This window comes from Sturnus vulgaris, chromosome 1 (genome assembly GCF_052056855.1).
Source record: "Sturnus vulgaris isolate bStuVul1 chromosome 1, bStuVul1.hap1, whole genome shotgun sequence".
Classification (NCBI taxonomy): Eukaryota; Metazoa; Chordata; class Aves; order Passeriformes; family Sturnidae; genus Sturnus; species Sturnus vulgaris.
The window spans coordinates 106,326,577-106,350,438 of record NC_142243.1 but is presented as its reverse complement, the minus strand read 5'-3'; the positions used below and the strand labels follow the sequence as shown (position 1 = coordinate 106,350,438).

The window sequence follows — 23,862 nt, the reverse complement described above, 5'->3', positions numbered from 1 at the left end:
AAATAATGAGGACCAGTCTGTGGTGTTAGCCTCAGTGGATGGTGGGAGAAGAGGATAGAGGATCCCACGACAATTTGGTGGCTGATATTGGATGTAACTCAGTGGTCTATAATGTGGAATTTTCTGTAAGGTTTTGTGAACATGGTGGGTGGTTCAGGAGTACTGAACACTGAGTAAATGTGTGACTCTGTCACTTATGCCCAAGTCTGAAGTGTACCCATCTGTATAGTGAATTAGTAGAGGAGCTTCCTGTCTTCTGAAAGGAGTCTGGTTTTTATGCAGCAGAGCTGCTCTGGAATCAGCAGTCAGTAAAGAAGAGGGTTGTGCTTCAAAGTCTCACTCTAGCTCTGACTCAAAAGACTGATGTGGATAGGGGAATTTTAGAAGAAGCCTTGACTCTGACTATTTATTTTAAGGTAAATTAACATGTTCTTAAAAATACACAAAACCTCTGACACTTTCGAATGTTATTGCTAATGTTATTAATAGTAATAATCTGTGTCAGATTTCTGACAATATGATGCATCTAACTGATGTTGTCTGAGTAATATGGATATTTGGCCATAGAAACAGAAGGATAACCTTTCCTACCCTCTTTCTCCTCAAGACCTGCCATCTGGACTGTTCATAATTATTTGTAGGTGAACCCTTGCATGCTTGGATGGGGTACTGCAGTTTAGCAGACTACCACGCATCAGCTGATGTATAATAGATGCCTGAGCCTGTCTGTAGTGGATTCTGTGTGCTCTCCTTGCTGCTGGAAATGTTGACATTTTTGCATAATCTTTCTTTTTCTGTGGAGTATAGTAAGTAATTTTCTTTGCATCTGCTGCTTATAGTCTGAAATAATACCTGGTTAGGTACTGCAATTTAGCTGATGTGCCAAAAGTTCTTATGCTATGTTAATATCCATGGCAGTGCAGGAAAATATTGTTAAATACTGTAACTTCACTGGTTTCATAGTAAATAAGCTCATTTTTTCTCGAGGAAGTGCTGTCACCATTTTAAGAGCTTACAGTTAATTGTCTTAGCTTTTTGTTGCCTCCATCCTCTCAGAGATCTGTGATGCAATTTCCTCACTTGAGTGCTGACGTTTGCAATTTTTCATTGTTTCTGAACTGCTTTCATCAGTTTTCAGGCTTTTTCTTCTTCACCGAGTTTTTTGTGGGGGAAGACAGGAAGTTAGCTGCAGGCAGCTGGGACAAGGGCAGGAAGAGGAGAGGGGGTTTTGTGAGAATATGGCTCCAAGCTAAGTAACAGCTCAGGTGACTGCAGGAATAGTGGGGAAGGCACAGGACTTATCTGATAGGTGTATAATATAGAACCAAGTCTATTTCCTAAGATGCTATTCATTTGAGTCCCAAACTCCTTTGGCACAAATCCATATGTTCCACACAAACCCTCCAAAATGTACAAGACTTCCTCACAGTGATTTTCTGAATTTGTCTGACCTTACTGAACATAATTAAGAAAAGCCCCCTAAGAAGTTTTTTAAGGAATGATGGAGCCCTTTTTAACTTTTCGTATATGAAGGTTGGTAGTTTCCCAGTGAGTAATCTCCAATAGAATACATGACATTAATAGGTGAAGGGACAAAGCAATGTGTGATTGTTGTGTTTTAAATCACATAATCTGTGTAGCCATCCACATCTGTGAATGTTTTATAATTCCATTCTCTTAGCAGAACACCTACAATGTCTAGATGCAAATGAAACCAAAATGTACTACAGAACTCTGAGAACAAATTACATTTGGCATTTCAGAGTTATAATATTTATACAATTTGGTATTTTTTCAAACACAGTGTGTTGTGTCTGTTTTGCTGTTGAAAAATGTAGGCAAAGTAACTCCCACTAAATGGTAGCTGACTACAAATCAGATTATGTAGTATGGAGTGAATTTTAATCCAACTTCTAAAGATCTATTGGTTTAAACAAAGTGTTCAAAAGATTTAATAATTAACAGTAGTTTATTATTGTAGCACCAGTTGCCCAAGCTTGTAAATACTTTTCAGGTTGGGTTTCTATTTAGAATCGACTTGTTTGAAGTACAGTCTTTGAACTAAATAATTAATTTCTATTAATGTCCCCTTTTCTTTTTGCCAGGTAGTTATTTGTGTGTGTTGCACACCATAGGTAAGCTGTACTACATATATATCACAAATCACAATTACAAGCTGCATGTAACAACATTAATTGTTGATTACTTGCTGATTATTTAAATTGTCAAGCATTCTGACGATAAAGAATGTGTTTAATTCCATAATTAATGATCTTCCAAGTACTACTGCCTAACATCTGCCGTTGGTTTTAGGGTATGTCTGCACTACTGTCCAGTTAGTGATAACAGTGTGCTTGCAGTAACGTGGGTTCAAGCTGCCAAACACCTTCTGAGAGTGCAAGATAATCAGCACAACTTGTTCTTTTCTGCAGTGCCTCCTGGTCTCTGAGCTATTTGTTTCCAAGTAGCTGGTGTATTTCTGCAGGTACTAGTCTTATTTCTGTTTTATAAAATCGCTTTAGGAGTGCTCCCCTGAGGGAGCATTGCCTTCCTCTTTTTAACATTGTACCCGGGAGAAATTGTTTGCTTTACTGAGCTATTGTCTGTTTGGTGCATCTTAAGCAAGAGCATCAAGGACTTTATTGTGCCTTTGGAGACAGCCTGCAAACAAAACAAAGCTTCACACAATTCTTAACACCTTCACCCTCCCCCTAACTTGAGTAGAATTAGAATGCACATGGAAAAAGAAAATTGAACGTTACATAGATTTTGCTGGTTAGTGGCAAGATTGTTTTTAGATTCTTGGGGAGCAGTCTCAGTAGGATGAGAGGCTCTAAAATTGATGCTTTGAGATACAAGTCATGAAAAGGCTCCTCATCTGGTGAGGAGAGGGTGACAGGGTTGTTTTTGTGTATGTTTTGATGGTTTTTCTCATTTGGATTCTTTAGCAGGAGTAAAATCTGATGACTTCAGGGTTGTTTTTCCTAGGTTAGTTAATGATTCTCAATCAGTAGTATTTAAAATAAATCTTGCGTTTTAGAAGTGTTGCCATTTTGGAACATCACAGTATGCAAAAACCACTATGGAGTTCAGTCTGGTGAGGGGATTGTGTTCCCTGCTTCTAACCTTTCAAGCAAGCAATTTAACATCACACCACTGCAAGTCACACACCGTCCCCCTATCAGTTTTTATGTTTTGAATTATTTGCTTTGTACTTTGCTGGAAGTCAGTCATGGCAGCAGTGAACTGAAACAAATCTCGATTAAATAAAACAACAAACACTGTAGATTTAAAATCCAGAAGTGGAATTGAAAGGATTAAAAATAGCTTCCAGTGGAGTAACACAAATGTCTGTGCCATTGCACAATCTTTAAATGTAAAATTCTATGAAGCTGGAGTGAAAAAATGGGGTAAAAGCCTGGCAGTAAATCCTGATCTTTTTAGTAAGGACACAAAGGAGTTACGTGGTATCACTTCACAGAGATGAGATTTACCCTTCACCATTCTGACACTTTCCCCATAAATTAGGAGTTTAGGGAATAAGAAGCAGTGGATCCAACCTAAAATTTAAAATCTTTAAAATTTTAACACTTATATTTGTTTCATAACCTGCTTTGTACATGTCTTGCTTGGAGTTTGGCTCACGCAATGTACTTAAATCCTCATCTAGGACAGAACATTAAGCTTCTTGTGCAGTAAAAGTCAGGCTTACATTCTCATGTGTTGTGTGTGTTGCATTCAGCTGCACACATACGGTTCCTGAACTGTGCTTTGAACTCAAAAGAAACTTTGAAATGCACATTGCATTTTGAAAAACAAACCTGTGTCAGGCATCTTAAATAGCTCTTCTTCATTGACTTACGTGTTTTGGGAATAGCTATTTTGAGAAAGATGCACCAGGGCAAGCCACATACCTAAATTTAAAAACCCCTAGCAGTCTAAAAATGGTCATGAGTAAGGAGGCATGCATTTTTTTGTCGTATACACAAGGCTCTGTTATTTGCTCCTGTCCCTTGTTCCTAAACTAGAAAAGCATTTGGGCCTTCAGCAGAGAAATACAAGGCAGCAACTGGTTTAAAAACAGAAAGAGAAGAATAAGATTTAACAAGCCTTAATGTCAGGAGCTCAGTTTTCAGTCTGGCTTGCATGTTTCTTTGCTGTCTTGGATTGGCAGCAGCCACCAAAATGTTGTTTCTTGTGCTTGAGTGCAGGTGTGAGGGCCAGGTGATGGTGTAGGAGTGAGAGGTGGGGAGGGAAATGGCATGAAGAGAATTCCCAGCCAGGGTAGCCCAAACACAATTTAGGCAGCCCACATGAGTACACTGTGACTGACCTCTGCAGGGCCTGGGAAGGACCAGGTCAGGAACACGACTCCCTTCAATGGCTTTGATGAGAAAGCAATTGCTGCTGTTGTGATAAGGCAGGTAGTCCTAGGATGAGTCAGAAAGAAGGGAAGAATTGAACCCACAGGGTACAAGTCAATGCCAATTTTCTGGAGAGAAGCTGTTCCCAATGCCTTGTGCAGTGCAGCCAAAGGAAGGTGCTCTGTGCAGGCAGAGAGGAGAGCGCAGCATGGGATGCAGCACTGCCCGCTCACTGGGGATGCAGGGGGGCAGGATTGCAGCCTGAGCCTAAGCAGCTTTCTTAATACTCCTTTCTCTTTCTTGTTTTTACAAAGTGCTATTTTTAAGTCGTGTGAAGGACAGTGTTTATATTAGGTACAATCCACCTTTTGACTGAAAGTGTTGTAATTTTGTAGCAACAAAGGCAGGAATTTACAGAGTGAGGTTGTGTGGCAACAAAACCTGTTTATTTCTATTGTTCTTTGGAACAAATGAGTTATCTTGAGTCGCACATTTTCAGCAGTAAGCATTTATGTTGGTGAGCAGACCCCCTTTCTTTGTTCATATGTAGCAGGGGGAAGTGGCAGGAATGAAAAGCTAATTTTGCTCTTCAGTGAAGCAGGGAGGATCAGGGACAGTGCAGTGCTAAGCCGCTTCCCTGGTTCCTGTTTGGCAGGCCTGCTGCAGGGAGAACGGTGTAAAACAGCTCTCAGAGCACTGTTCAGCAGTTTTTCCTGAGCAAATGAATTCTGTGTTTTAACCAGTTGTTTCCGGACTGATAAGGTGGTGGAATAATAGGAAAAAAATCCATGGGCTGCCCAGTCTGACGTTGCTGGAGTGTTTTCTCTGTTTTGACTGGAGTCTTTTGTATTGCCTGCAGGTGTTGCATCAGCCATGAGAAAAGGCAAAGTTTGGAGGTGACAGTAAAAAAGTTAATGTTTACAGGGCAAGCTACTTTTCAAATGGGAAATTACGGAGAAAATTGGATGTGAAATAAGTTTCTAGGTTCCATTTCTAGTGAATTTACTAGGAAAACTGATCCAGATTTGTGAAGAGTCTTGACAGCCCTATTGTAAGGTATTCAGTGAATAAATGGGCTACCAGAAGTGTTTCTCAGGTCTCTCTCTCTCTCTCACCATGTGTTGCACTCTTACCTGGACTTTCAGAAACCGGTAAAGCATAGGATCAAATTACTTTTTTAATTTAAAAAGGAAAACTGCTTAGTTAGCAGATATTTGAGTCTGTAATCTTCATTTATCAATTCAAATAAAGCAAAATACTGAATTTGTATGCAGCACTGGGTAGTATTTCACAGCCTGTGAACAGTAGTGGGATTATATTACTGGACTTGTAATAAACTGTCATGTTCATACAATCATAGAAAGGTTTTATTTGGAAGGGACCTTAAAGATCGTCTAGCTCCAAACTCCTGCTGTGGCTGGGATGCTTTCCATAATACCATGTTTCTCAAAGCTTCATCCAGTCTATCTTTGAACACTTCCAGGGATGGGGCTCAGTTTCTCTGGGAAACCTATGCCAGTGTTTCATCACTCTTGCAGTAATGATTTTCTTACTAATATCTAATCTACATCCATCATCTTTCAGTTCAAAGCCATCACCCTTTGTCATTATCACTACGTGCCCTTGTGAAAAGTCTCTTTCCAGCCCTTCTGTAGGTCCCTTTTAGGTACTGAAAGGCCATAGAAAGATCTCTAGTATGTGTACGTGGTTATAGGTACACCTGTAATGTAGTATCCCATAATGAGACAAAGTTGAATGCAGCTCTGAACAGTCTGGTCTAGTGAAAGGTGCATGACACACCCATGACAAAGGGGTTGGAACTACGTGACCTTTAAGGTCCCTTCCAACCCAAACCCTTCTGTGATCCTCTGATTCCTGGAGCCTTCTCTTCTTCAGGCTGAACTACCCCAGCTATCTAAGCCTCTTCATAGGGGAGGTGCTCACTCCTCTGACCATCTTCCTGATCCTTCTCTGAGCTTCCTTCAACAGGGTCCATGCCCTTCTTGGAGGCCCCAGAGCTGGATGCAGTACTCCAGGTGGGGTCTCACTGAAGTGCAGTAGAGGGGGAAAATCACTTGCCTTGACCTTTTGGCCATGCCTGTTTTGATCCAGCCCAGGATGCAGTTGGCTTTCTGGGCTGCAGGTGCGTGTGTCTGGGTTGTTTTCACCTTCTCATCCAGCAATATCCTCAAGTCCTTCTCCTCAGGTCTGCTGTCACTCCATTCTGACCAGTTTGTATTTGTGCAATTTTTTTTTTTCAATATATGAATCAGTGTCTCTCTTTGACAATGGTATGTCACTATTGGCTTTAGTGCCTTTTTCCATCTACTAAAAATGGCAAATTCCATGTCAGAAGAGACTAAAAGTTGCAGACATTAAAGCTGATATCAGTTTGACTATTGCTTTTAATGGAAGCACTATTAAACTGACAGTATTTCAATTTGTAATACTTTTCTTTGGAACATACTCTCTTTAATGTCAATAATTGTAATTCGGTTGTATGTCCAAGTGGCATTTTCTTGACACTCTGCCTGGCTTTTTTGTGGAATGACACTTTTGGTATTTTGTCTAGAGATACAGCAGGGTATTTTAGATCAGTTGTTGGGTTTTTCTCTGCTGTTGTCATTAGCAGTTCTGATTCAGTTGTTTCAAGGCTGTAGTCTCTGCCTATGAACTGAAGGAATAGGAATCTACAAACTGTAGGTTGCAATCCTGAGATACTTAAAGCCTCTCAGAGAGCCTGTAGCTAAGCTCCCCTGTTATGAATTATGGAAATTATTTTGTGTTTGACTCAGGTGTTGCATATGTTTGCTTTCCTAAAGCTCAGGTCATTGGTCTTGCTGGAAGTCAGGTAGTTCTTTGGAAAAGACACTCTTAGGTAGCATTTTTAAAAAATTAGTTAAGTCCGTGTTACTTGGCAGTAACATTTTTAGCAGAAAACTTCTGACTGGTTTGGCTGGCTGCTCCACAGGTGTGCATGTGCCAGTTCCTCAGGGTATCTTTTAGAATTTAGAATATCTGAAAGCTGAGAAGCTGAAAAAAAATAGTTTCCTCTGCAGTGATGGGAACATGGATCAGGTAGGCTTTTCAGATGGCTTTGTGCAGCTGCTCTTATGGTGAATGCTCCATAGCAAAGAGAGGGTTGGGTTTTTTTTTGTTGGTTTTTTTTGTTTGTTTGTTTTTTGTTGTTGTTGGTTTGTTTGTTTGTTTGTTTTTAGGTTATGTTTCAATAAAACCCAGAAAGTTAGTTGTTAATGTATTTTTCTTATTAACAGAGGAAACTCAAAGCCACTAGGGAATACAGGAAACAAATCAGTAATTGTCCCCAGCCCTCTGTGTTTTAAGAGGCAGATCTTTGCATCCACACCTAGGTTCAGTTATCTCAAGGACTTACTTTTGTGATAGTGTATTTCCCTGGGAAACTTTTCCATCATTTCTGAGAGCTGGTTGTCTGCTCCCTGTTCTCCACTACCGTGGTGCAACATCTCTGCCTTAACTGCAGGTTCCTGGGGCTATGCCGTGGCTCTCATAACCTGTGGTCTTTCAGATGTTCCCAGTTTGGAACAGGCCTGGTAGCTCTTCAGGAAATGAAACATTCTCTTGCTTTTTTTCAAGAGCATCAGTAGAATTGCCTTTTTTTTTTTTTTTCAGAGATTGTAATACAAATGAGGAACTTGCAACTTTTTTGTATTGCTTAATAGAGATAAATGCTTGTTCTTTTTTCCAAGTTCACTGACTGACAGCAGGAGCTGCACTCTTAGGTCTTGCATTGCTGTTAAAACTTAAGATTACCTAGTGCACATCACCTCTCTATTTCCATTTCAAGACTGTTAAGGTGAGGGTAATAATCATGGTTAGAAAAGTTATTTCAGGTCTCTGAATGCAGGTTATTCACTGAGTCTTTGTTCTTTTTCTTCATTAAGAACTTCTGCTTCCCAGGATAGTTAAGACCAATTTCATTTTCTTCTCTGTAGGAAGGAGAGCCTTCAAAATTTTGAATGGTGTTGCTCTGGATGTTCTACTAAGTGCTGGGAACCAAATCCATATCCTGTTCAGCCTGTTGCTGTGGATCAGTAACACCAACTTTAAAAGCCAGTACAGTGCCATCTGGCATTTAGAAAGCCAACTGAGCAACCCTTTTCTTGCAAAACTTGTTTCTGAAAAATTTCTTTGACGATATTTGGACTTTGCTCATTGATATCTTGTGGTTTTTTCTTGCTGCACAATTCATGTAGTGACAACACTGGTGCTTTAGGTTGAATTTTTGGGTAGACAGGAGGCAGAAGTAGAATGAAAAATATTTTTTCCTTTTCAGCCATGTGGAGTTAATGCCATGTTTACAGCAGTTTTACTCCAGTGGCACTAGGAGGGAGAAATGGACGGAGGTTAGGAAGAAGAAATCTGGGAGAGAACAAGATTAGTATCCACAGGCAGAGCAGTGAGAAAGAAGGGAGATGGCAGAGGCAGAAGGGCATGAAGGTTTTTATTACCTCAAGGTTTGTTTCAAAATCAGAATTGGTGTTCTGAGAGTGTTTATTCAACATCAAGAAACTGTGATATATTATGGAGCTGTATGTTATAACATATTTGCATTCTGTATCATTCAGTAAGGGATGTGGTACATAGTGTGCATCTGTTCCAATGTCAAGTGCAGCATATGTGCAAAAAACGGTTTCTAAGCTTTGTCCTCCTCAAGGTGCTTCCTGAGACCAGTTACAAAAGGCAATTAGAGTTAACTTCCTGAGCAAAAGTGAAGTATTTAAAAAAAAAAAAAAAGAAATCACAACCTGGATTTTAGCATGAACTTCTTGAGCATTGATGTGGAAATGTACCTGTTAACATTACTGGCATATTTTCTTCTATTGCATATAAACATTCTTGGGATGTTCAAAGCTGAGGCTGCCAAACTTTGGAGAGGTTTATTTTAGAGTGTACTCAATTCAAATGACAAGAACGGACCATTTATTTTGTGACCTATTTATAGCCATTAAACAAACCGTGGCAAATGGATCTGCTTTGGTTAATTCACTGCATTTGGTGGAAAATTAAAAGCATGCAGAATACAGTCCTGAAAATAGGTATGTTTGTGTCTGATACCCTGCAAATCTCTGTATACTACAGAATTGTGATTTTTAAAATAAAAACAGTTAATTCTGATTTTATTTTCACTCGGACAAAGAGTTGAAAATGAAATACTGATCTTAATACTCCAGGCATTTATTACATAACTGCTTTGCCAGACCAAATATTTGTGAGATTGGTTGTTTCTACTGTGAGCTATATATGATCCTGCTTGTAAATCTCAAAAAATGATGTTAGCATGAAAAAAATGTAATTTAAGTACTGGTTAATTTTAATGATGAGAGCAACACATTTTGAGGGTTTTGTGATTGTGTTTTGTTTTCCAGGTGTTCTTAAGATACTGAAAGAGTTGATGTATTTTTCCATGAAAAACTATTTTTTTCCTGTGTTCCAAAGACGCTAACTGAAATTCTCTTTCTGCTTCTCAGGTTGTTTTTGAAGTTGTTACTTCAGGTCACTCTGGATATGTGGCTATTGATGAGGTGAAAGTTCTAGGACATCCATGTAGTAAGTACCTATCTTGTGTTGTAAAGCCAGACCCCCTAAAATAAATTAAATAAAACATTACTTCACATGCATGCCGTTTGTTAAATAAGATGTATTAAGATCATGCATGGAATTGTAGGTTGTGATCTTACTGACCAAATGACTGAGTGGGGAAGAAGACACCAACATCTGTGAGATTGTTCCTCTTACACCCTATTGCGCTTGCATGCATTTATTAGTAAGAGCTTACTTTTAAGTAAGAGCTGTGATTCCAAATAAAAAGTGCTCTATTGGTTAGTACCAAAGCACCTCATAAAAATGGTTTTAGTGTTAATGGCAAGAAGACACACACATTTCTTCAAATACAGAGACAGTTATGCAGAATCAGCAGCTGTTATTTCTGAGTCACTTATTTCTAATAAACACAGCAGGCTCTCATGTTGTTAGAAAGTATAGGTGCTTCTGCATTTTGAATTTATATGCTTGGTTAGGTAGGATAAGTCTGAAGCACCATTTTAGTGGCTTACTAATTTTTTATACAGATCTTGAGAGGTTTAATTTGTGTGTTTTTACCAATCAGTTCTCAAAACCTGCAAATAGTTCTTGTTACTGTGGAGACTGAGTTATAGCCCATAGCATGAAGAGTTGTAACAAAACACTATTGAAATGCAAAAGCTTTAATGAAAAGTTCTTTGATGAAGTAATTAAAATGTTAGGACATCAAACCAGTTAAATTGTCTAAAGAAAATTGAAAAAGTGTGAAAATTGAAATAAAACTACTCTATGTCTAAAACTTTGTAAAGCTCATAATGATGTTCTTTCTGTATATTCCCAGAAAAATAGTTCTGGAATTATTAACTCTTTAAACAAAAATTTAAAAAAAAAAAAAAAGTGACAGCAGAGAAATGGGGAACATACTGAATAATTTTACTGGGTATTCTCACATTAATAGTTTTGAAGGCAAAGAAGTGGATAATTTTGGCCTAAGCTCTGTCTGTCCTAATTGGAAAATGTTTTAAGAAAAGAAACAGCTTTATGTGTAATAAATTTGCTATGAGGATAGTTACAAAAATGTTTTATCCCATATTTAGATACTAATTGGAGCTATTTTATTCCATCTCCTCCTTCTTATGCTGTCTTGCACTGAATATTTAGCAACTTCTTTGTAAATCCTTACAAGTGCAAGTATTTGTCTCAGCAATAAGGATTTTTAAGAAACTATCCTCAACACTTTAAATGGTTGTAATGCTCTGCTAGAAAATAGATGTTTACTTTGCCAGTCTACTGCTAGTACCAAGATTTTCATGTTGAAGTGCAATGTCAAAGCCTGATTTATCCATTAGTGTAGACAGTGCAAGAAGTCTGCTTGGCTGCTATAAGATTTGAGTAGGTTGGGGAATATTGTGCATTAAAGGATAGGTATCAAATATCTATATTTTTCTATATTATATGCTTGACTCTTTCTAGTAAAACAAAAATACACGCACTGTCTTTTTTACTTCAGTGGATATAATTCTTGTTTGAATATCAGTTTCATTCATTAGCTCACTTGTAGATATATTACTTTAATTTTTACTGAGATTGTTTTCTCTTTCTAAATGAAAAAATAGCGTTGATGTGGAGAACATGTGTTGTGTTTTGGGTTTTTTCTGCAGTGTTGCTGAGAAAATAATTGTGTTTAAAGAATACAGCTGTAGTTGGTGAGGAGTGTTATGTTAATATTGTACTTGTTTGGTGGGCTGCATTTTTCCAAAGGATCACTTCTATAGACATTATATACTTGGTTAAAAAGAAAAACCTGTTCTCCTGATGACAAGCCAGTAAGAAATGATGTTTAGTTGGTAGTGTAAGCATCTAATAGGTTTGTCTTCAAAACATTGTTATTTTCCAGTATGGTCTTTTTTAATAGATGGTTATGACAAGAGGGATGCTGAGCTCAGGTAATTTACACAGCACCCTTCTATTCTGCTCTTTCCAAGGCTTGGAAGTAAACCAGCCTAGAATCTTAATGTGTAGTCAGTGACTTGTACCTTTTAAAGCAAAATTATTTCATTTGCTTGGTGTATTTTTTATAGCTAGTACTTTGGTCTTGCATAACTTTACCACTTGTATCTTTTCCAACAGCAAAAACTCCTCATTTCTTGCGTCTTCAGAGTGTGGAAGTCAATGCAGGACAGTTTGCTACTTTTCAGTGCACTGCCAATGGTGGAACAGACTCAAGTGACAGACTCTGGTTACAGGTAATTTCTTTTTTTCCTAATGGACTGATACCTGGAGAGAGAAGAGACTCTGAAAGGAATGTAAAATGTGGAAAAATTTTGGGCTGTCCATTTCATTAATATTAGATTTTGTCATGCCTTTGAGCTGCTGCATGGTAGGTACTCTATTGTAGGAAATGCTACTGGAAGATTCCCCTGCCTTGTTTCAGTGGATTGCCTTACTAAAAATGAAGGTTCTGTTTTCCTTACATGTGGCCATCATGAGTAAAGGCTAAATCCCCAGGGAAGAACAGATGCCTTTCTTATAATGTTTGTGCTAATTGCAGTATTGGACATAATGATTTTCTTGGCTTTCCTCTATCTCTATTCAGTATTTTCAGCTAAAATTCCATTCTTACAGTTTAGGTGTAGAGGAGACCGTGTATGACAGTCAAATCTGATTTTGTGTATTACAGAGCCAAAGCATCTTGCTTATATTCTTTGAGTCCATTGTTTTTTACTTAATCAGTAATGTAGCTTCTAGATGGGTGTCAGATCTTGATTTAAAGTCTGTCTCCAACTTTTTTTTTTTTCAGTAAAAAGAGTGTTCCCTTATTCATATATGTAGCCTGGTATCAAAAACATGCCTTTATGCTTGATCTCTTTTAATAATGGGGGTGAAAGTTTAACAGCTATCTTGCTGCCATTACAGATTTGTTCCCTACAGCAAGCAATAATGAGTGTTTGGACTTAGCACTAGGAATACAGCAGCCTCCAGATCCCAGTGATTTCCATACATGAAAACCAACATCCCAGAACTGAGACATTGTCTGTGAGAGGAAGGAAGGGCAATCAAAATAATTGAAACAATGTCTGAGAAGATCAGTGAGATTAAGCTACAGTAAGTGGAGAAAGAGGGATAGGTGAAATTGGCAGTGGTAACAGGTGGGGCTTAGAAATTAAATTCTCTATTTGTGCTTTTAAACAATTTCAGGCTTTTAGTATAGTTATCCTTTTCCATTGCATTTGCAAATTTGCATTTGCATTTTTTTTTTGTAAATTGCTCCTTTAAGTATGTCAGGTTAAACAACCGATTAGTTACAAGAAATCTGACACACACAAAAATAATTAAAATCACTTGGAAAGCAAAGCCTCATGTTTATCTGTATATGAATGATGAACAGGTATGCCTGTTCAGAAAGGGCCTGATCAAATACATTGAAGGCAATGAAAATCTCTTTTGGCTTTATTTGGGTTTGCCATGGGTATTTCCAATCTCTTGCTGATATAAGGCTGATATTTTTCGTGTTTCGTATTTATTTATTTTTCGTGTTCCAGCCCCTTAAAGACAGCATTCACATCTGAATTGGTAGAATTAGACTCCTGTCTTTCCTACACCACCAAGATCTTTTGAAAGAATTATTTTTCTAGTGATGAAAGGATTTAGCATGCATGGGAAAATAAAGGGTTGCTATTTCATCAATTATATCCTTTTCTAGAATCTTTGAACTTCGATGTAATGCTCATTGTAAACCTGAAGGTAGAATTCAGTATAAGAAAATCCTCATTCCATTCAGTTTTTCCAAATGTTTCAGGACAGTATCATTTCACCTTTAATTTTTTTCACAAAATTTAGGACACACATAAATTTTTTACTAGTCTGGAATGCAGTTTCTTTATTGTAGAAATTAAATATCCTTCTAGACTTTATGTAATACAAAACTATTTTATTAACAGGGTAGCGTTTCCAAAATATCTGAGCTTAGTTTAATTGATTCCTTGTTTATACATGATTATGAGATTTTTTTTTCCTATATGAAGGATAAGAAAGTAGTGACAGAATTTTAGAGGAATTTTATCTTCCTACAGGGCCACTGTTTATTTATTCTGCCTGTACAACTGTAGGTCCCCCTGTTAATCAGCCTAAGTTGTGCAAATTCCAGGTGTGCCTTTGCAAAGGATGTTTTAGAAGTTGACAGGATCTCCTGGATAGCTTGGATTTATTTTTGCACTTGTTTGCCAGTTTCCACAGATGTCTGCTGCAACTTACAGTAAGACTGATCAAACAGCTCCATGTGTGGGATGCTGCAAATTGAGGCTATGAGATAACAGTTCCCTACAGGATCAGCTGTATTTTAGAGCACTAAAATTATTGGTCATTATTGGCTAACAGATCCCCAGCCCTTGCAGCTGTCCATTCATCACCTGACTCTCTGGTTTCATGGTGTGATGCTGAGGAATTCTGTGTGTGCGTGGTATGACATCTCATGACACTGCTGCAGGACTGTGAGTGCAGTGCAGCTATCAGTAACAGCTGTCAGAAAACATGGTATCTTATCTTCTACATCACATGGCTGGTTAAAGGGACACTGAAGATCTTGTGTTCCCAGCAGCACTAAAACAGATACTCAACTACAAAACATCTTACTAAAAGACATTCTTACATACACTGAAACCAGAATAAAATGAACACCATTCCCTGGGAACATTTATGCTAGCACTCAGGTTAGAGGGGTTCAGGCTTTAGTGATAGTGCAGACAAATCAGACAATCTCTGTGATATGCTCAGTTTGTTCACCAAAAAGACTAAGCCTTTTCTACTCTCCTTTTGGTTGTCTGTTTCGTTACACCTCTAAAACCTTAAGGGTAAAACATAGTAAATAAATAAATAAATACCGTTGTGTGATATTATCAGGGGCTTTTCAGCATTTCCACCATGTAAGTCGTATCAGGAGGCCTGATCAGTTTGGATTTGACAATTTCAGAATACTGTGAGATAATTTGCTCCCAAATGATTTCCAGTATCTGTCATTTTTTCTCAGGTTCACATTGTTAGTCTGAAGTACAGGTAAACTGCCAGGGTGAAATCACAAACCCACTGCATTCAGTGACATTTCTGCAGTTGCCAGTAGTGGCAGGATTTCACTACTGTACTTCTGTCTCTTTTATTTAGTACCTCTGCTTTTATGCAAGAGACTTCAGGTTTAGAGGTACACATTTATCTGAACAAATTTACTTTTTTCAGTCTGCTAGACTGTGAGGGCTATATGTTCTTTAAACTAAATGAATTGTTGTGAGTTGGTTCATTATTTTAGTCTCCATGTCTTTCCTAAGTACTCGTTAAAAGCAGCATAGATGTTCTTAGTCTAATAATGCCCAGGCCTTGAAGCAGTCCTAAGTGAAATCTGTAAATCATACTTTACTTCCCTCTCTTTTTTTTTTCTCTTTTCAAGTCCTTCCACACTTATTCCCTGTGGAACATGAAGTCTGTTAATTTATGGAGTATTGAAGAACTTTTTGCAATTGAAAAGGCCTTGAGGGAATCACAATTCTTATGTTAGCTGCCCAAATTAGACCACTGAGGCATGAAATTTGTTTCATGATGCTGTGATCAGTACTTACTCTTTCGGGAAAGACAGAAAGCTGTTTACCTACTGCACAGTCCAGAAAAACATTTTTCCTCATTCCACTATGCAGCCATACTCCCTAGTTCATGAGCTATGCTCACAAGCTTGTCAGGTAATCTGACAGCAAATTGTGGGTATTTTCAGTGATACTATTTCAGATGAAATGCAAATGAAAGGACTCAAGAATACGGCACAATATCACACAAGTTTGTTTTTGTCATTTTAATGAGTGTCCAGGTAATAAGGTCTTTGGTTAGATTGTATGTTTATGAATTCACAACTTCATTAGCTGTTTTCTCAATGCAAACATACCTTAAAAATAAATCTGAATGTCTACAATTAACAGATGTGTCTAATCTGCTTACATTTTCACATTTGTGAACAACACAGGTTATTGCCAATATGGGATGACTCTTTCTCTCCTATTTAACAGTTGAGCAAAACTGTGCTCCCACTGTTGGAAAGAAGTGAAAGAAAGGTGGAACACTGAGCCATTAACAGTCAAATGAGGGCAGCTGAGACAGTCTTCTGAAAAGCCTGTTAGTGTCCAGTAATTTGGCATAGGAAACACAAATCTGAATTACAGAGGAGAGGGGGTAGAATTCCTTTATGGAAGTAACCTGATTCTGGTGCAGCCTATTTGCTGCAAAGAATTGGCTTGGTTTTCCTTAGCTTCTGAGGCCTGTCTCCATCTCCTTATTTTCCTATCCTCATCTGCTGCTTCCCATTATTTGCAGTGGGTTTGTTCAGTTGCCTCAATGTGCTCTTATTCTTAGAATGACCTACAGTATGATTACAGGAAATTGCTGTCAAATCATACCCAGATATAATGAAATTCCATTTTAATATCAAACACAATCTTTTGATATTGCAATTGCATTTTTCAGATATGTGCTTTGACTCAGTGTGAGTAGCCTTTCCTGAGAGAGGTTCCTCAAAGAGTGGAAAGCTATAGCTGATGAAAAAGAGAGGTCATCACTTCACTGCAGTAATTTATTTTTCCTGGCTTTATTCTAAAACGTGGTTGAAATGTAAATAGTTACTTTAAAATGTAATTCTCAAACATATAAATTTTATTGCAGAAATAGAGAACTAAAAGTAGAAATTTGTTGAAGGCAAGCAGATAACAATAGGCTCTCAGGATATGTCTGACAGGTGTAGTAAGCAGCATCATAAGATTTACCAGTAGCAAGAGACTAATGAATATTTTTTGATAAAAGGGGAGAAGGTGAAATCTTTCATACTTTGGTTTATGCTTGCAGGATGTGTACTGGTTCATTTGCAGCCAAGAAATTTAAGAACAGTATCACTTTAATGGCCGATCGCTCTTCTAATTACATAAATAGTTTATTTCCTGGATTTAGCTTTTCTCTTTCTTCTTTCCTGAAAGCTGTATTTCACCTTATTCCCTGTAATTTTTTTTGTATCCTTGGTAATCTTCTGCTGAAGGTGTGAAGACTATGAAAGATTTTATTTATCTATATACAAAACTACATGTGTGCATTATTTATTACTTTTTCAAAGGAAGAGATACCATCCTGTGTCAGAAGGAGTTCTGGAAAGCAAATTGTTTTCCTCAGGAATGCACACATAACCAAATGAGAGATATCAAAAACATCCTTGTAAGAATGTAGAACCAGTAAAATGACTCTTGGCAGATGATTAAAATCAAAAAGATTTATAGGATATACAAAATTGTGCATGTGTGTGTGCATGTGCTTGTTTATGTAAATTGCATACAATAACCCAGAAGGTGAATGAAGTTTGACTTCCATAGGAATTTTTTGTTGTGCTGTAAACCCTCCGAGACTTTCCCATAATTATAATTTTTGTTGCCAAGTTTTGAAGCACTTGAGGAAGGAAAGGTTAAGGCCATTTTTGAGTACTAAGATAATGAAGCAGTGATTTAACTATTAAATCGTACACATGTGTAACAACTTGGTAACAACAACATTTATTAATGTAAACTGTACAATGAGATAAAGATGTTCTTTTGAACATTCAGGTATTTGCTGTTTGATGAGTAGATGCATTTGTGTACTACAAGAGAGCATAAGAGCATTTTTCCTCCTGCTCATCAATAGCTCAGTCTTCCAAGACTGGTCAAACCACGTTGTGCACTGCAAATTGTCTAGAATCCCTTACCTTGAGAAGAGCTTTTATGACATCAGTCAGCTAAAGATTTTGCAAGATTGCATGCACCCTGAAATATGTGCATCCTGATTTGTTTTTTTGTAGATAACTTGAGATGATTTTACTGTTAGAAGAGCAATTAATGTCCTATAGGAAGGGACACTATACATTACTGCATAGGTGAAAGTTTATTTTTAAATTCAGGTGATTATTTAATATTATTTCCAAGTTTTGGAATGTTAATTTCTTTGTATCCCCCTTGCCACTCATGTATATAATTATGCTTTTTTTGCAGTATATATTCTGTATTTTCTATTAATTGTCATTAATAATTTCGCTTGTTTTTCAGTAATTGCACAGTAATCTTACCGTATGGCAGAAAAACATCTATGAAGAACAGAGTATAGGAGGATTGTGATCTGTATTGTGTTTGTGTTAGCCAGTGTCTGAGGAGCTGTGATCTTTGATGAAACCTTTTCCCTCTTTATCTGCCTTGCATATGAATCGTCTGATGCATATTATACATTTTTTTACCTGGGCTCACTGTTTTTTTTTCTTGTCTGAATATAGATTTAACTAATAATTCTCTGTTGCTAAGAATTCTCTTATCTTCAGTTATTAGCAGTACCAGAGACTTAGAAATTAATTAATTGTGGACTATTAATGATAAATCCTAGTGAACATACACAAGAAGCAAAATGTCATCTTGAAATCTATCTGTCTGTGGAGTGTCTTGACTTCAGTGAGGTTTTGGCAGTGGCAGAAACCTTTGAGTCTAGTGATTTTATTAATAAGCTGTGTGCAGCTGAATGTGTTTGGAGTATGGTGGAAATGTGCATTAAAGGTGACTTTCCCCCTTGGACACTGAGTTTTCTGTTACAGGTTAGCTCCAGCAGCACTAAGTGGTACAGCAGGTGCTGGGTACTCTTCTCTTGTGCTATGGGCAGTGAAAGGCACAGCTGGAAAAGGTCAAATGGCTGGTGGTGCAGCAGCTATTCTGAATCTGTTGCTTTCCATGACTGGTGTGGGATGGTGGCACTGTAACAGTGGAGCCAGAAATAAGCCTTATATTCTCCCCTAGAGAAACACTGAAGCCAGGCCAGCAAAGCTGCTCTACAGGCTACGCCTCCAACTCCACCCAGACTGGAATATCTGGTACAAAAAAGCCAAATGTTCGTAACCATGAAGAAATGTCAGTGAATTTTGTTATTAGTACTAAAATAATTCAGATAAGGGTAGGTGGAAGAATAAACGTCACTTCTATCATCGTGTACCAGCCTCATCATTCCTAAATGGTGTGAAAGTGTTACCCAAAATAGTTAAATTTGGTGAAAATACTTAACTGAAGAGTTGTGAAGTTTTATGTTATTACACAAAACCCTTAAATCAGAAACTCTTTGGGTCAATAAGCACAACAGACCATGTTGGTAGTTATGCCAAAAAAGAAACTTAAGGGGATGTAATCAAATTTGATTGTTTTATTAAGAAAGCTAAAACCCTAAACAGCCCTTGATGCATTATGAAAAAAGTACTGTATATAGAGAGGGAGGGACATGTTCTGTAGTGGTGCTGGTGATCCATAAGGTTGCAAGGAGTGATGATAGGTCGTGTCCTCCAAATGCCTTCCTTCATTACCTGTCTAGCAGAGGTGAATCTTCTCTGCCAAGAGTGTGTTTGTGACACTGAAATATGCATTTGGTATCCCACTAGTGTACCCAGCTGTTCCGGCTTATGAAGGCAATGCAAGGTCTGAAAACTTTTAATAGAGGCAATAAAGTTTCCAAAAGACTTTTTATCACAAAAATTTTGCTCCTCATCTGTTGTCTCTTTGATCATCTCCAGTGTCCAAAAGAGATTGGAGAGAAGTAAATCTGAAACATTCATGAACTATGGAAGTTTTGCTTTTAGATGTACACTGTACGCTCTTAAATCCACTGGGACCTTCGTTATCGACAATGGTGCAAAACCTTAAGAGACCTGGGGAAAGCTTGGCAAAGTTTGTTTGCAAGTGACCTGAGCAATTAGTGGATTTTGATCTTCCACATCTGCTGAAGTTGCATGTTATATCTGTAGTGTCAGAAGTACCATGCAAGAGAGATAGTTATTAGTTTTGTATTATAAGGATGATACAAAGCTTGAACTCTGGAAAAAATACTTGTGGTAACAGGTGATAATAGTTCTTGTTTCTTCTTCCTTTTCTCCCTGTTTTGATATGTGTCTGAGGTATTCAGAAGCTACCAAATACTAATGAATTGACTACATACATTGATTTTCAGAAAATTTGCTTATCTGCAGACAGTTAAGGACGTAAGTCAGAGGGGATACACATAAACCTTTCCCCTCCTCCCTCTCCACATATATATATTCTCATTTGATGAAGTTGTTCTGGGATTATCTTTATCAGACAAACTTCTTTGAAATTCTTGTCTGATTTTAAAAATGCACCAACCCAAGTGTTCCCTTTTCAAGAAACTCATTGTGATGTGTTAGTCTTCCAGTTATTCTGGAGTGTTAAATAATAAAATGGTGATGAGCAGACCTAAGATAATGAAACTGTTGAGCTGTGCCACAGAGGGCTGGTTAAATGCAGCTTTCTTTTCAAGAGTGCACGATGTTGGCCTGTTTCTGGATCCTGAAGACTGCCTTGATACGAATGAGTCAGCAGCAGTAGAATCACTTAAGGACATGTAAGAATTAGGGAACTGATGAAATCAATTCAGTAAGTTTTCTGTGTTATGCTGGACCTTTGGGAGGAAGAAACAATGACCTTTACCATGAATACTGTAGGTAAAATGTACAAACTGTACAAATGTACAAACTTACTGCTTGGAGGAAGGTACCTTATTCAAACTGGAGTTCAGGAGAAGCTTTTTTTTAAAAAGAAAAAGAAAGGCTGTTGAAGCTGTTTTGAGGCAAGGAGGACCAAAGTAAAGTTTAAATTAAATCCAAAGAGAAATTAAATTAAATCCAAAGAATGGTGGGAAGGAAACAGACCACTGGGGAAGGTGAGTGTTGGGAGTGGGAGCTGTTAAATTGTGACTTGATTACTGTGACTGTCTCAGTAATTAAGACTGAAACATCTCCAGCCAGACCCCTCTATATCAGCTTCCCTGTTACAGGAACCAGCTTTTGCCTTCCTTACTACTGATTATTATTATTACTGTTGTCTTTAGTCACAAATTGCATTGTCAGTATTGAGGGGCTTATTACAGCTTTCTTATCTGCCTCTCTTCTCACCATTCATTCCTCCATTTGGAAAAATCTCTCCAGGAGGCAGTAGCTGAACCCTTAATGATTTGTCATCCTCAAACCTATGTGTGTTTCTTGCTTGGTTTCCTCTTCCTTACTTGCTTTACGGGACTCAATATTGCTTTGGCTTTGCCTGCTATTCTGTTTGTTTTAAACTTTGGAATAGACTTCAGGCTGACTCCAGAACTTGCATTTTGGAGTTTCTTCTTCCCATTCTGCCTTTCTTCCCAAGATTAACACTTCTGCAGTGAGGGGAATGTGGGGCGTGAGTGCACTAGTTTTCAGTCTCCTTTAATGTAGCTGCATAGTAAAGGCAGACAAAGACCTGCATTACTACTTTGTATGGTGTGCACTGATGAAAATTAAGGTAATGAACTCTATTTCCTATTTTCTCTTCATCACTTTGCTCCTTTCTAGCACTTCCATAAGCCTGGCATCTGCAGAATGCCACGCCCCAGAGTATTTAAATTCCCATATATGCTCTCCTCAGTTTTTAGCAAGGTGTTCATCCTAGCTCTTGTAATTTTAAACAGGAATAGAAGGATGATGAGAAGTACTAAGTGTTGCATACTTCAAAGAATTAAAATACAGTGTTAGAGTAAGTGACTTTATAAGTAGGGCTGCAAGTTCAGCAAAATGCTTAGTGGATACATGGATCATTGCTACAATTTTTATCCAAAATATTAAACTCCCTGTTAGGTAGATATTTCCTAGTACTTTGTTTTCTTCAGATGTTTCTGAGGTTGTAGTTTCCTACCACTCACTTTATATTCTATTGTGTGCTATTAAAAATGAATGGAAAGAAGATTTGAAATTCTACATATTTTGTGAGCACTGGCAAATTGTTAGAGGATATAAACTCAGCTGCTCTGGAATTTAAAGTAAAAATAGGAAATAGATTGAACAGGGTTTAGGTTTTGAGTTGATTTTTCTTACTTCTAAAATGTCTATGTAATGATAACAGATTTTTTCCTGTCAGAATGATACAAAATAATTTCAGTGTATAAGTAGAGAGTAACTGCTTTGGTTAAATTACACGGAGTTTAATGACTCCAGAAAATGCATTTTCTTTGTTTACTTTCTGTGTTTGCAACTGTGTCTTCAAATAGATGTCAGTGCTTAATATTTGATAATGTGACTACTCGATGTGTAACTTAAATGATATTTTACAGTACTATCTGGCAGCTCCAGCCAATATTCAGATTTAGTCATAATAAACAGGGATTTCTGGAGAGCTGTGTGATTTGAAGAAAAGGCTCAGTTATCAAACATTAAAATACTGACAGGACAAACCTTTCTTGAATGGTAAAACAATAATAGTTTGCATGAATGCCCATTAGTTACATCTGTTAGTTACAATTCTGTCTCATAGCAGAATAATTCCAAATAGGACAATAATAATCTTTTTCCAGCGTAGCCTTATTACTTGAGTGAAATATACTTTTTAGCTTAGACAGATGGAATACATACAAGATAATCACAGGATGTGTGATGGCTCTAATCTAGAATGACAAACAAAACAAACCAGTTGTTTTGGTTATGAACTCAAATCTCGAAATTCAGAGGTAATCATCTTAGTTGCTGGAATTACATGAACTCTGCAAAGCAATTTTCATGAGGTATTAATTATTATTTGATGTAGATTTTTTTATTTTATACATATTTTACACTAAAATTGCTTCTAGCCTTGCTGGTTTTATTTGAGATCCCACTGATGTGACTCTGATTGGAGTTTTATAAATGTGCATATTTGGAAGTGGGACAGTGCAAACCCTTTATTCTGTTAAAAGCATGAAAAGCTGCCTAATCTACCTGTGGGGACAGAGAGTGACTGATGTTTCCTTTTAACTCTGTTCTCACAAAATTGTTGATACATGCCTTGAGAACGATTATTTCTGGTAGTCCTGGATGTAACATCTCAGAAGTTCAATGCTTTTGAATTGCTGCTGCTTTTTTGTTAAAAGTATTTCTGAAAGGTTTAATATCTAGATTGTTGCTGCTAAATTGTTGTTCATTTTAAAAACTTAGAGTTAGTTCATTGCCTAGAAGAGCCAGTAAGTGTAATTTCAATAACTATCAACCTATTTATTTTCATTCTAACTTGCCTAAAATGGAAAAATAATGTGCATTTTAATGTGCTTTAAGCTGTCTGTATATGCATTTAATGTGTTGGTACTGGGAATATGGATTTTTCAAGCTGTGTATATCCTGAAATTAAACTAAGCTTATTTTTTTAATATCCCTATCTATTAAATAACTTGTTGTTTAATAGAAAATTTATTCTTACAAGTGACTTATGAGTTACATATTTTCATTAGTTGGCTTAAGTAGCATTTTTTTATATATGTATTTTGTATTTTTTAAAAGCTTTCTCTGAGCATTTAAAATGCACAGGTTCCTCAGCAGCCAATGGAATCTGTTATTTTCATTTTTGGATCTCAGTATTTATTCTGTGGCCATAGTTCTTGTGCTCTAAGAAGGTGAGATAGCTCTGCCCTGGGGACGTGGCCTTTGTAGTCCAGGCAGGTCTAACATTAAATGATTATGGCAGCTTCCTCTTTCCAAAGAATGAAGTATCCTGTTCACACAGTTCTCTAACTCCCAGGGGCAGGAAAAGCTAACAGCCTTAATCAGTAGTAAAACCTCAGACTTCTGTGTGGAAAATCAGGGCTAAAGTAAAGAAAATTAAAAGAATCGTATTTATTTTTGAATTGTATTTAAACAAAGGAAAAAAAAAAAGCCCCACCTAGAAAACAGGATGCTACAAATTTGCTCCAACAACCTGTTCTACTAGGCCTTAATACCAGCACCATAGTATTTGTAATAACCAATTTGTATTGTAAATTACGAATTTTATCCTCCTTTCTGGAATGGAATTTGTAAATTATGGACTTGTCATTTTTATGTATATTTTTCAATAAAATACCATGTGTTTGAGAAGAC

General features: G+C 37.3%; 1 protein-coding gene across 9 annotated transcripts in view; it reads left to right on the top strand.

Annotated features, from left to right (window-relative positions):
* PTPRM (protein tyrosine phosphatase receptor type M) overlaps nt 1-23,862 on the top strand; it is a 439,008-nt gene that overhangs the window by 135,024 nt on the left and 280,122 nt on the right. For all 9 annotated transcript variants that reach the window (XM_014871229.2, XM_014871224.2, XM_088173300.1 and 6 more), the window contains exons 4-5: nt 9,875-9,953; nt 12,057-12,172. In XM_014871229.2, the coding sequence (XP_014726715.1) occupies nt 9,875-9,953; nt 12,057-12,172 (195 nt within the window). The remainder of the gene's footprint in view (nt 1-9,874; nt 9,954-12,056; nt 12,173-23,862) is intronic.